General features: G+C 49.0%; 1 protein-coding gene across 1 annotated transcript in view; it reads right to left on the bottom strand.

Moving 5' to 3' along the window:
* The window catches only part of LFNG (LFNG O-fucosylpeptide 3-beta-N-acetylglucosaminyltransferase), a 33,279-nt gene extending 27,980 nt beyond the window's left edge, over window positions 1-5,299 (bottom strand). The window contains exon 1 of the mRNA XM_053364409.1: window positions 4,848-5,299. Within this exon, the coding sequence (XP_053220384.1) occupies window positions 4,848-5,276 (429 nt within the window). The 5' untranslated portion in view covers window positions 5,277-5,299. The remainder of the gene's footprint in view (window positions 1-4,847) is intronic.
* Window positions 5,300-12,280: the final 6,981 nt, after the last annotated feature.

Here is a 12,280-nt window from a genome sequence, read left to right as displayed (position 1 = left end):
GTGGAAGACAGGAGTGCCTGGCGTGCTCTGGTCCAGGGGGTCACGAAGAGTCGGACACGACTAAATGACTAAACAACAACAACAAAATAGCATTCTGTGAAGAAGAACTTCCTTTGGTCTGTGCTGAATCTCCCAGCATTCAGGTTGTCCTCCAATGCAGAGAAAAGCTTCTCCCAATCCACTTCCACCACAACACGCCTCATTCTACGTACCTCTGCCACCATCCTCCCTTATTCACCTCATTTCTCCCCAGCAACCAGGAAGCCCAACATGTTGTGACCCTTCCCCCCAGCGGAGTTTGCTCCCCAACCTGATTCATTTGGCTTTCCCTTTTCTGAACCTCTTCCAGGAAAGAGGAGGAAGAAGAGTCTGTGAGCCTGGCTTGTCTGATCCAGTTCACAATGTGACATGCTCAGGTTTTAGATATATCCACAAAGGACCATCACCTGCTACTCTTGCAGCACATCAGCACTGATACGGAAGTGTGGGAGCCCCGATCCACTTAAAAACAGAACAGATATTGGGGGTGCAGAGAGAAAAGACTGTTGCAAACTTAGGCTACCTCCGAGCAAAGAGTCAGCTCCTACAAATCAGTGGATCTTACAGGCTAGTTTTTAACTGTAAGAGTTTATCCCAGAGAATGCCAGCCATTTTGACAAGGCAGCCAGCTGATCATTCCATTAGAAGTCCCTAGCTCTGGTCCCCCCCCCCACTGCACAAAACTACGGTGCCAATCACCCCTAAACTAGTATAAGTCTGCGCTGTAGCAAGGCCAAGATTTCCTGACCCTTCACAGCCCAGCGCCATCCATCAAAGGAGTTCCTTTGAACAAAGCTTTGGCTTACAGCACTTTCCTCATCCTGGTGCCCTTCAGATATTTTGGATATTTTGGTCATGCTGCCTGGGGCTAATGGGAGCTGTAGCCTCAAAAATAATCTGGAGGGTGGGCAAGGCGAGTTTACAGTCTTCCCCAGAGGCCACTGTATTATGCAAAACTTTCAGGATTCTGAAGGTCAGTCAGCATTTGAACCTGAGAATGCAAATCTGCACGGAGAGGTTGGGACATATCACCAATTCCCCTCCCTCTCTGCTGTGATGCAAGACGGGCTTTGGGAAATTCAGTTTGCCTGCACCTCAAGCACTGGAGGAGAGAGGTGTCACTCAGACACCCCGCCAAGAAGAGGCAATCTGGATTTTTGCCCCACTTCCTCCCCCCCCCGACACCCCACAACATCTCTAGGCAACCTGACCTGGCCACTGTGAGCTTCGGCGAGCTCCTCCACTCCGTTCCCACGGAAAAGCACCACACAAGCGGCTGCAGAGTCTTTCTGCCGAGTCTTTTCTCAGCCCCCGGGAGAAAAGGGGCTTTGTTAGCTTGCCTGGGGAGACAGCGTGAGAGCAGAGCCGCTAGGCTCTGGGAAGGCCGAGAGGACAAACAAGGCGGAACAAAAAACCCAGAAGAAAGACGGAATCCGTGAAGGGGGGAAAGGGGCCAGCTTTTCCCAGGATTGTCGGTAGGTGTTGGGGGCACACACCGGGCTCCCACACATGCTAGAGATCCATGCTGGAGCATCTCTGCTGGGTGGCCAAGACGCCAAGTGACCATGAGAAATGGCCTATGAGAGAGATGGAAGGATGCTCTAAAGACCCGGGTACCCAGCTGGGTCACCAATGGCTCATCAGTAGCAAGACTCGGCTGCCCCAGGCTAATGGAGTTATCACTAGGGATGCTTGAACCACTAGGGGTGTTTTGCTCGTTCCTCAGTTTGAAGCAAACAGACCCAATTCCTACTCCCTGCGCAAGAGCATAAGGAGAGCCCTGCCAGATCAAATGCCCATCAAGGCCAGCATCCTGTTCTCACAGGTGCCTGTGGATAGCCAGAAAGAAGGAGCAACAGCTCTCTGCTTCCGCTCACTTGGGATTCCCAGCCTCCAACAGCAGAGGGAGATCATAGATACTGTGGATTGTGGTCAATGATAGCTGCCTTCTCCACGGTAATACATGGAGCAGAAAGCAGTTGTCCTTTGGCTTTTGCACTCCTCTGAGTTCGGGGGAAACTATAAAACTGGGGACTTACAAAGTGACTGCCTCCATGTCTCTTTTGCACCAGGTTTCTTTAAAAAAAATAGGGTAGCAGTAAGATTTTTCTGGAGTTGTGGCAGACATGTGCAAACTACCAAGTAGTTTACATGCACACTTCAGGTTCCCAGGCTATCATCTGTATGGACGCAATATTAGGCACTAATTTGATCCACAGGACAGTCATTCTCTCTGTCCTGCCTTAGTTTCTCCACCTGTAAAAAGAAACCCATCCTGTGTTGGTGTACAGAGGCAGAATGAAAAAGAATTAAGATGGTTGTATAAATAATAATTTTTGAGAATCGCTAGCACTTTAATGCTAATTTTTTAAGCCACAAAACTTCCCAACTCTTCATCTCCAATTGCTTTGGGGGCATCCTGGAATTCCAGTCACAGTTTAGGAAAGGGGGGCACTTGGTGACTGAAGACATCCCCCCTCTTGGCTCTAAAACAAGCCTGAGAATTCTTTTTCCCCCTCCCTCCCTTTTTTCTTTATGCAAATGAGCCTGGTCTTAAGTCTCTGCTTTACATCTGACAAAGCCCAGTCCAGCGACACAAATTGCATTTCATGCTCCTCAGTCTCCAATCTTCCTGAGAGAGAGAACACAGAGAAGAGAAAGAGGGAGGGAAAGATTTGGGGAGGAGGGAATAAACAGGCACCTGAGCCTGAGAAGACTGAATCATTAAAGCCATCAGTTTGTTAGGGAGCAGATTTAAATAATGAAGCAGCTCTCCAGCAGTCACACCCAGGGAGAACCTTTGCAAAGATCCCTTGCAGAGATGCTATATAGGACAGGCTTTGCCAACCTGGCCTTTTCCAGATGTTTTGGCTGAGTGATGCTGATGGGAGCTGTGGCCCAAAACATCTGGACGCCGCCACCACATTGCAAAGCCTGCACTAAGGGGAACGAGGCCAGCTCCACATAACTTAAGAGTCACAGGAATGCTCAGCTACACAAGCCAATGTGTTAAATAATAATAATCCCTCTACTCTCCACCTTGTAAGCTGGTCTGACACCAGATTCAAACAGTTAACCACCCCCCTTAGAATTGCCATTTCAGGCTGAGAAGCCTTGTTTTCAGAGTGCCTTAAGGCTTTTGACAGAAGGACAGACAGTCCCCTAGAATTCCCTCAATCAAGCCTGAAAGTGGTTTTAAAAATGTAGCAGAAACCAGGGCTGATCCACCCATGAGACAAGTTAGGTGACCACCTCAGGTGGCAGGATCCACAGGGACGGCAGATCCCGATGTAGATATTCTCTCACCCCTTCTTCTCTTGGGGGGAGAAATCAGTTTGGGGGTCCACCTCAGGTGCCAAAATGTCTTGGACTGGCCCTGGCAGAGGCACACACTGTCTCTGAAGCGCTATTATCACATCTGGTCTGTACTTGGACAGGGGGATCTGCTGCTGCTGCTGAACTTAATTCCTAGCAAAGCAGTTTAAGGGCAGCATTCACAGCCACAGTGGCAAGAACCGCACAAGCCTCAGGTGGGGCAATTGAATCCACATTTGCTTGCAGTGGTGTGGTGCAATGCTTTCTTGCTGGGAAAACAGACAGGCATGCAAGGTTTTGAATAGAAACCTCTTCTACTCAAAACCTTGCATGCCTGTCTGCCCTAACAGGTATCCAATAAGGGTGTTTGTGCGCACACACATCCCCTTGACCAACTTTGTAGCAACTGCCTAGAGCAAACTAGACTCAAAGGGAGAACAAGGCATCTCTCACCCCATCCAACACCCTTTTCAATTTATCAGAGAATCTCAACTGATAACATTATGTTGCCCTGTTGCCTCTATTTGCAGGGGGAAATGCATTTAGAGTAAGTGACAGGGCATCCGCACTCTGAAAAGGGTTAGTCAGGGAGGAAGGGACCGCTTGAGCATGTGCAGAGTGCCTTTCTCTCACCATTGAGTCAACCACAGAGCGGTTCTGCCCATTTCAGAGTAGGGATTGCATTTCAAGCTTCAGATACACCTCTCTTTTTAAGCAAGCACTATTGCGCTGCTGCAACGTGTGGAAACAATGAAAGCCACAAAACGAAAACCTGTGTGTGTGTGTGCGTGTGTGTGTGTGTGTGCGCGCGCGTGCACTCAAGCAAGCGAAATAAGCCTCCCTTGACGGAAACCATTTATAGGAGGGCAGCAAAAGAGGGAGGGAGGGAGGCTGGCTGGCTGTGTGGGCTTGTGGCAGAGGAGCGTGCCTCACTTTCCCTCCCTGGGGGGCAAGGGCGGAGACGGCACAGATCAAGGCGCTGGGCTTGCAGTTACTCGCCAGCCCGCATCCTTCCTGCTCATTAGCACGCCGTTGGCACGGGCTGGCACCGTGCAGCAGCCGCCCACTCGCTGCAGGCAACCCTGCTTTCTGGATGGGTGCTCGCGATCCGAGGGGCCTCTGCGCGCGCGGAAGCGGGTTCCCCGGGGCTTCCTTGCCACCACCACAAACTCGTTTCCAGGTCAAGGCTCAGCCTGGAAGATACGATGCCCGGGAACACAGCACCCCCCAAAAGAGGGAGTTTCCACAGCACAACCCCTCAACCTATTTCCCGACCCAAAGCTCAGCTTTGGCACCGCCAGCAATGCTCGAAGCCGAGTGTACCCTTGAGCATGCACAGAGTGCATTCATCCAACACCACCACAAATCTTCCAGCAACAGGGGATGGGGTTTTTGTTTTGTTGGCAGTCATCTTATTTAAAAATAAATGCACAGCATCCATCCCATAACTGGGAGGTGGGAAGAGACCCGCACCCGCGGCCCCATCTCCTTACCATGTCCTTGTTGCGCGAGATCCACGTATCCAGCAGCAGCTCCAGCCTCGACTTGTGGAACTTCTTGGTGGTCTTGACGGCGATGAAGACATCCTGGGGCGAAATGTCCTCCAGCTGCGGCCTGGCCGCCCTCCCTTCCTCCGGGCCGCCTCCCACCGCCGGGGCCGCCTCCGCCTTCCCCCGGGCCAGCTTGGAGAAGTACGCGCTGAAGCTCCGCACATCGTGGTGGCTCTGCCCCGAGGGCAATGCAGCTCGCAAGCCCGGCGCGTCGCCGCGGGAGCCCTCGAAGGGCTGCAGGAGGAGGCCGGCTCCGCCGCCCCCCAGGCTCAGCACCTGCCCCTTCTGCTGGTCCACCACCAGCACCAGGAAGCAGGTCAGCATGGAGCCCACCAGGGACAGCAAAAGCTTCTTCCCGCAGCTTTTCAGCATCGCGGATTTCGGAGGTTTAGCAGTTTTAAGTGCAATTTTTTTGGGGGGGGGAACAACCGCTGCCCAGGTGCGCGCGAGGCACAACAGCCCTGCCAAGACTTCCCCTGCTTTGCTCCAGCAGAAACAGCAGCACCAGCCACCCCAACCCCCGGGTCTCCCCTTCCTCCCAGCGCGCCAAGCTCAGCGCCGATCGCTTCGCTGCAGCGACTCAGCCGCGATTTAAAAACTCCTCTCTCCGCGGCCCCGCCCCTTTGCTCTGAGTGGCTGGCTTAGGCCGCGCCCACCGAGGGAGGGGGCGGGCTCAGAACGTTGCAAGATTGCGGGACGCGGGGCCCCCGGGCTGGAAGGTAGCGGCGGGTCTCCCACGTGGCTTAGCTTGGAAAGCGGGGCGGGGAGGACGGAGGCTATTAAAGTGAGGGAGGGTCTCCCTGGTCGTAAAGCTGGCTTGCAACAAGGCAAAGCGACGCGGTGGGGTTTTATGCGGAAGGGGACCAGCCCACGCTTGGAGATAAATCGTGCTTTTAAAAAAAAGTGTTGGAAAGGCATTCTTCCTCGCTCCTGCCATTTGCAAAACAGCCACTAGATTTTTTTTTGTTTTGTTTTGTCTGCTTTGAAACAGGGAAAACACGCACACCCTGCAAGCTAAAAGGCCGTTCTCTGTTCTGGACTCGGTGGAGAGCGGTTCTCTGAGCATGTGTAAAATGTGCTCCCTTTGGCAGCACATACACTAAAATTGGAAGGACACAGAGAAGATTAGCTTGGTCTGAAGGCAGCCCTGTAATAGGAAGTTGTTAATGTTTGACGTTTTACTTTGCTTTTAAAAACTCCTCTCTCCGCGGCCCTGCCCCTTTGCTCTGAGTGGCTGGCTTATGGGGTCTTCGCTGCGAGATCACATTCATCCGGTGCTATACCAGCTGCACTGGCTCCCGGTAGAGTACAGGATCAGGTTTAAGGTGCTGGTTTTAACCTTCAAAGCCCTATACGGCCTAGGACCCTCGTACCTACGGGACCGCCTCTCCTGGTATGCCCCACAGAGGAACTTACGGTCTTCAAATAAAAACATCTTGAAGGTCCCAGGCCACAGAGAGGTTAGGCTGGCCTCAACTAGAGCCAGGGCTTTTTTGGCTGCGGCTCCAACCTGGTGGAACGCTCTGTCACAAGAGACAAGGGCCGTGCAGGACTTGACATCTTTCCGCAGGGCCTGCAAGACAGAGCTGTTCCACCAGGCCTTTGGTCAGGGCGCAGCCTGACTCCCTCCTTTGGCAATCTTTACAAAACTTTAGTTTATGGTTGCCATCAATTTTGATTTTAATTAATTTTTATAATGTTTTTATAATGTTGCACTATTTTAGTGTTGTTAGCCGCCCTGAGCCCGGCTTCGGCTGGGGAGGGCGGGATATAAATAATTTTTTTAAATTATTATTATTATTATTATTATTATTATTATTATTATTATTATATGTAGTGTAAGCCCATAGCTGTCAACCTTCCCTTTTTTTGCAGGAAATTCCCTTATTCCAGCGCCTCTTCCCGCTGCTATCCTGGATTGTTAGATATCCCATAGACTGTCCCCGGGACAGGTGAGGCTGCTGATCCCTTATTTTCAAATCTGAAAGTTGACAGCTATGTGTAAGCCGCCCGGAGTGGCTGGGGAAACACAGCCAGATGTGCAGTGTATTATTATTATTATTATTATTATTATTATTGTGCCCTTTTGGATAGCTGTTGCAAATGGTGTGACTGCGTGTTAAGGGTCAGGCGCTTTGGGGGGAAAGGATGCCTCAATTTCCTTGCCCAAAAAGTCCTTCTGGGGAGGTGAGGAAGAGGCAGTCCAGAAGTTCTGGTGCTCAGCAGGTTGGAAAACATCCCTCTGGAAAGAGTAGTAGGCCATACTCTGGGGCTAGAGGGTCAGATTTTGGCTGGATGATGGTCACCATGGATGGCTGCATGGTTTTCCTCCGCCTTCATTTTATTCCCGCTCCATGACCCTGCGAGGTAAATTCGTCTGGGAGATGTGACTGGTGTAAGTCACCCAGTGAGTTTCATAGCGGAGTGAGGATTCAGCATAAGAGGCAAACAAGGTGTGATTAGGTCACCCAAGGAGGTCTTTCCAAGGCTGCCAACAGGATTTCCTGGGCGTCAGACGCTGTATGTGGATTAGGGCCCCTGCACTCCCCATCCCACCCTATTGAGAATAACTGCTGCTTCTGTACATGCATCTTAAAAAGCAGAGACATCACCTTCCCAACAAAGGTCTGTATAGTTAAAGCTATGGTTTTCCCAGTTGTGATGTATGGAAGTGAGAGCTGGACCACAAAGAAGGCTGATCACCGAAGAATTGATGCTTTTGAATTCTGGTGCTGGAGGAAACTCTTGAGAGTCCCATGGACTGCAAGAAGATCAAACCTATCCATTCTAAAGGAAATCAGCCCTGAGTGCTCACTGGAAGGACAGATCCTGAAGCTGAGACTCCAATACTTTGGCCACCTCATGAGAAGAGAAGACTCCCTGGAAAAGACCCTGATGTTGGGAAAGATGGAGGGCATAAGGAGAAGGGGACGACAGAGGACGAGATGGTGGGACAGTGTTCTCAAAGCTACCAGCATGAGTTTGACCAAACTGCGGGAGGCAGTGGAAGACAGAAGTGCCTGGCATGCTCTGGTCCAGGGGGTCATGAAGAGTCAGACACGACTAAACAACAACAAACGTACATGCATCAACTGTAGTGAAGCCTGCCTTGCAGGACTGCTGCAAATATAAAAGCGGGGAGAGAAGAGGATAATGTTCACAACCTTGAACAGCTGGGTGGAAAAGCAAGATACAAATGTATGCTGTCACATAGTGCAGAGTTAAACTATGGAACTGTCTCCCACAAAAGGCCGTCACGCCCTCCCCTTGATCATTTTCATTGCTCTTTTCCAACTCTACAATATCCATTTTCAAGTGAGGTGACCAGAACTGCATGTGGTCAGGCCCATTGGTTCACCTAACTAAGTGTTGCAAAGGTTGGATTAACCATTAAGCAAAATAAGCACATGCTTAGGGCATCAAGGGAAGGGCGGGGGCACCAAAGAAATTTCCCATTGCCAGATTTTTAACATTAATGGTCACAAGTTGCTCAGCTGAGCGTTCATTTTCTCAGTTGAAGTCTATTAAAAATCCCAACAGAACAACTGCGCAACAAGGCAGGCTGGGTGCCTTATCTCTACCAAGCATAGAAGCAGATGTGTTACATAAGTTTTGAGAATCTAATCAAAGGCTTTGCAATTAGAGAAAGTAGGAGAAAAATTATCAAATATAAATAAAGTGGAAGTATATAAAACCAAACATTTTCCATCTTACTGTAGGTTTCATTTCTTTTCAAAAAATAAAATTTTATTTTATGGTTTCTTATTGTTTACAATTTGAAATGGATATATATATGGGTGCACCAAAATATTTTAGGTGCTTGGGGCCTCTAAAGGTCTTAATCCATCCCTGAGTGTTGTTTACACTGATTCTCCAGAGTTTCATTTGGGACATTTGCAGCCATGCCTGGAGATGTCAGTGGTTGAACCTCAGCCCCTTTTGCATAAGGGAACATGTGGCTGCCCAGATGTTTTTGGACCACAGTTTTTATCAGGCTTGACCCTAGTGATTGGAGCTGCTTGCAGTTGGCATAAGACACCAACCTTATTTTGATAATCTCTCCAAAGGCAGACCCTGATAGTCCTCCTTGAACTGACCAGGACTCTGTTACTTAAACGACTTGCTGGGCACTTTGCAAGGGACTTGTGCCATTTTAAGTTAAAAAGAAGAAATCTGCAGGCATAGTGTAAACCAAACATTTGTGTTTACCAGCCTGGCAAACAGATGTCTCTTCCTTAATGCATCCCAGTGTTATACGAAGATCATTTCTCAGTGGAAGGAGATGGATATAATGAGCACAGTCACTTTGTGATGAATGATAAAAAAATATATTAAGCTGCAGCAATGTGGTAGACATATGGCATGTTGATGAACTGGCTGTTTTTAGACCCGTAATTACTCCCATTCCACCTGCCACATACCCAGTATCTGAAGAAGTGTGTGTGCACATGAAAGCTCATACCAATAACAAACTTAGTTGGTCTCTAAGGTGCTACTGGAAGGAATTTTTCTATTTTGTTTCGACTACGGCAGACCAACACGGCTACCTACCTGTAACTAGTTTTCCAAATGTTTACTATCTTTTTTGCCACCTGCCATTGACTAAAATACTGTTGTGCAGACCTCCATCTCCAAGTTCCAAGAGGCTCCGGGGGCACAGAGCATTATCCCCTCAGTAGATCTTGTCTCCCTCAAGTTTCCAGAGGAGACCACTGCCCAGCACAGAGCAAGGCCTCTGCGTCTCCAGCTTCCAGCATCAGTCAAGCTCACACACAACAACAACTCCACCCCCGCATTGTTCTCCATCCTAGGATGACTGTGGCATCTAGCCAGGTGAGGTGGGGAAATGGCCACAGATCTGTCTCTATGGCAACAGAACTCGCTCTTTTAAGATGCAGATGTCAGTACTTAGACAAAGGAACTGGTCTGACAGGTTTCCTCATATAGACCCTGCCTTCACAGAATCAGGATCGCAAGTTTGGAAGGGGCCCCATGGCATCATCCAGACTGACCCTGCCAAACTCATTACAATACTATGACATAAGAGCAGCATTGATTTGGACTAAAGATGGCCAGATGTGTGCCTAGGATAGCCCTGTATCCTACTTTATGGAGGAAAACCCTCTATTTGATGTATCCTTTTTTTCTTAATAGGTTTGTTGTTCCAAGCTATAAAATTATGTACTCTTTAAGCAGTTTAGATATCCAAATAAGCAAATAAAATGTGAGAGTATCGTGTTATTTCATTGGCTGTGCTGGCTGGGGCTGATGGGAGCTAGAGTTCAGCAGCATCTTGGGCCACAGCTTCCTCACTCATGCTCTGTTTAGTTCAAGCTCTGGTTTTCCCAGTAGTGATATATGGATTTGAGAGCTGGACCATAAAGAAGGCTGATCGCCGAAGAATGGATGCTTTTGAATTATGGTGCTGGAGGAGACTCTTGAGAGTCCCATGGACTGCAAGAAGATCCAGCCTCTCCATTCTGAAGGAAATCAGCCCTGAGTGCTCACTGGAAGGACAGATCCTGAAGCTGAGGCTCCAAGACTTTGGCCACTTCCTGGGAAGAGAAGACTCGCTGGAAAAGACCCTGATGTTGGGAAAGATGGAGGGCGCAAGGAGAGGAGGATGACAGAGGACAAGGTAGTTGGACAGTGTTCTCGAAGCTGCTAACGTGAGTTTGACCAAACTGCGGGAGGCAGTGGAAGACAGGAGTGCCTGGCGTGCTCTGGTCCAGGGGGTCACGAAGAGTCAGACATGACTAAACATCAACACCATCTACTTCAGCATCTGAGTCAGAGGCTTCTTTATCTTCCTGATCATTTCCATCCATGTAGGTGCAGCTCAAAGATTCTATGATTCTATGGCACACAGTTCCCCACTATGGCAAGATGTCATGCATTTCTATTTAAAAGGCAGTGAGTATTCTAAATTTTGTGTGCATGCGTGCACACAATCACACACTAATGTTCTGCAAATTTGCGTCCTTTCGTCTCTTCTTAAGTGATGCCTAAGTGACTACCCTTTATAGGAAGCCCCCAAAGCATGTTGGATTGCCAAACTTCCCCCTGTAAGAATCTTGGTGTATCTCCTGATTGGAGAAATGTGTTTAAGATTATCTCTCAATCTATGCATAAAAAGCTTTGTGTTTTGTTATTGAGCGGAAAGAAACTGCCGTGTTCTGAAGACCTTTAGCCAAATGCTACCTCTGTCAAAATGTTGTAATAAATGAGGTAGGCTCCATTAGACTCAGTGGGATGCACATCTGGGTAAACATCCATAGTACTGCATTGTTAACTGGGTTAATTCCTTGATAAATCCTTTCAAGGCAGGGCTGTTTGCTAGCTAGAAGCACACTGTCGGTTGATAGCCCTGGGAGTTGAACATTTCATGACGAGCCAAGTCACAAGTGTGGACTCTATTCCTGGAATGAGCTGGATGCACATTTCAAGTGCAGAGGCTCGGAGATAATTCACGCAGGAGAATGAGCTGTGCTGCCAAACACATTTTGGTTAGGCCTCAAGCTCAGAAATAGCACAGAACCAGTTGTGTTCTTCTACGGCAGCCCTTCCCTGAGCTGGTGCCATCTCTGTGCTTTAGATCACAACTCCCATCATCCCTGACAGTTGGCCGTGGTAGATGCAGCTGATGGGAGTTAAGAGTCCAGCAACATTGGGATGGCTGCAGATAAGAGACAGCTCCTGAGGGAAAGCACAAACACGGCACCATGTGGGTGAGTGTGCTTGTGTAACCTACTGTTGTGTTCATCCCCAATCTCCAGGCAGCAAGAGACTCCAGCAGTGCCTACGATTACTGCGGTTTTGGTTTCCTTGGAATGAAGGTCAATGGAGACTGTGGAGTCTTTGGGATACATGGTTTTCTTTATACATATATACAGCCTGAGTGTAGGATGAAGTGGCTCACAGCTTTAACACCCAAAAAGATCCTGCTTTCCCATAAGGGTTCCAAGGGAACCCCAAGCTAGAAGCTTGGGTTCAGCACGGAGCAGACATGTCTCTATGTCCCCAGCTTCCAGCCTTGCTCAAAACTCACACACAACTCTCCTATACACAGGTCTCTTGGCCTCCTGTTCTCCATCCCAGGATGGTGTGGCATCCAGTTAGGTGAGGTGGGAAAAGGCCCACCCCTTTGTCTCTATGGCAACAGAGCAAGTTCCTTGGATATGTCAAATCACAATACTTAACTGGCCAGCCAAAGCCATTATCGTAACAAAGGAACTTGTTCAGCAGCCTCTTCTACTAGATTCTAAGGAGGTCTGGAAGGGACCCAGCCAGGGTATCATCCAGACACTACATTATCTACTGCTGATTCTGCACACTGAATGATGATTGTTATAAATGAGTGCATGTCCTGAGGATGC

The sequence above is a fragment of the Podarcis raffonei genome, chromosome 14, assembly GCF_027172205.1.
Source record: "Podarcis raffonei isolate rPodRaf1 chromosome 14, rPodRaf1.pri, whole genome shotgun sequence".
Taxonomy (NCBI): Eukaryota; Metazoa; Chordata; class Lepidosauria; order Squamata; family Lacertidae; genus Podarcis; species Podarcis raffonei.
This window is presented reverse-complemented; position numbering and strand designations above follow the sequence as displayed.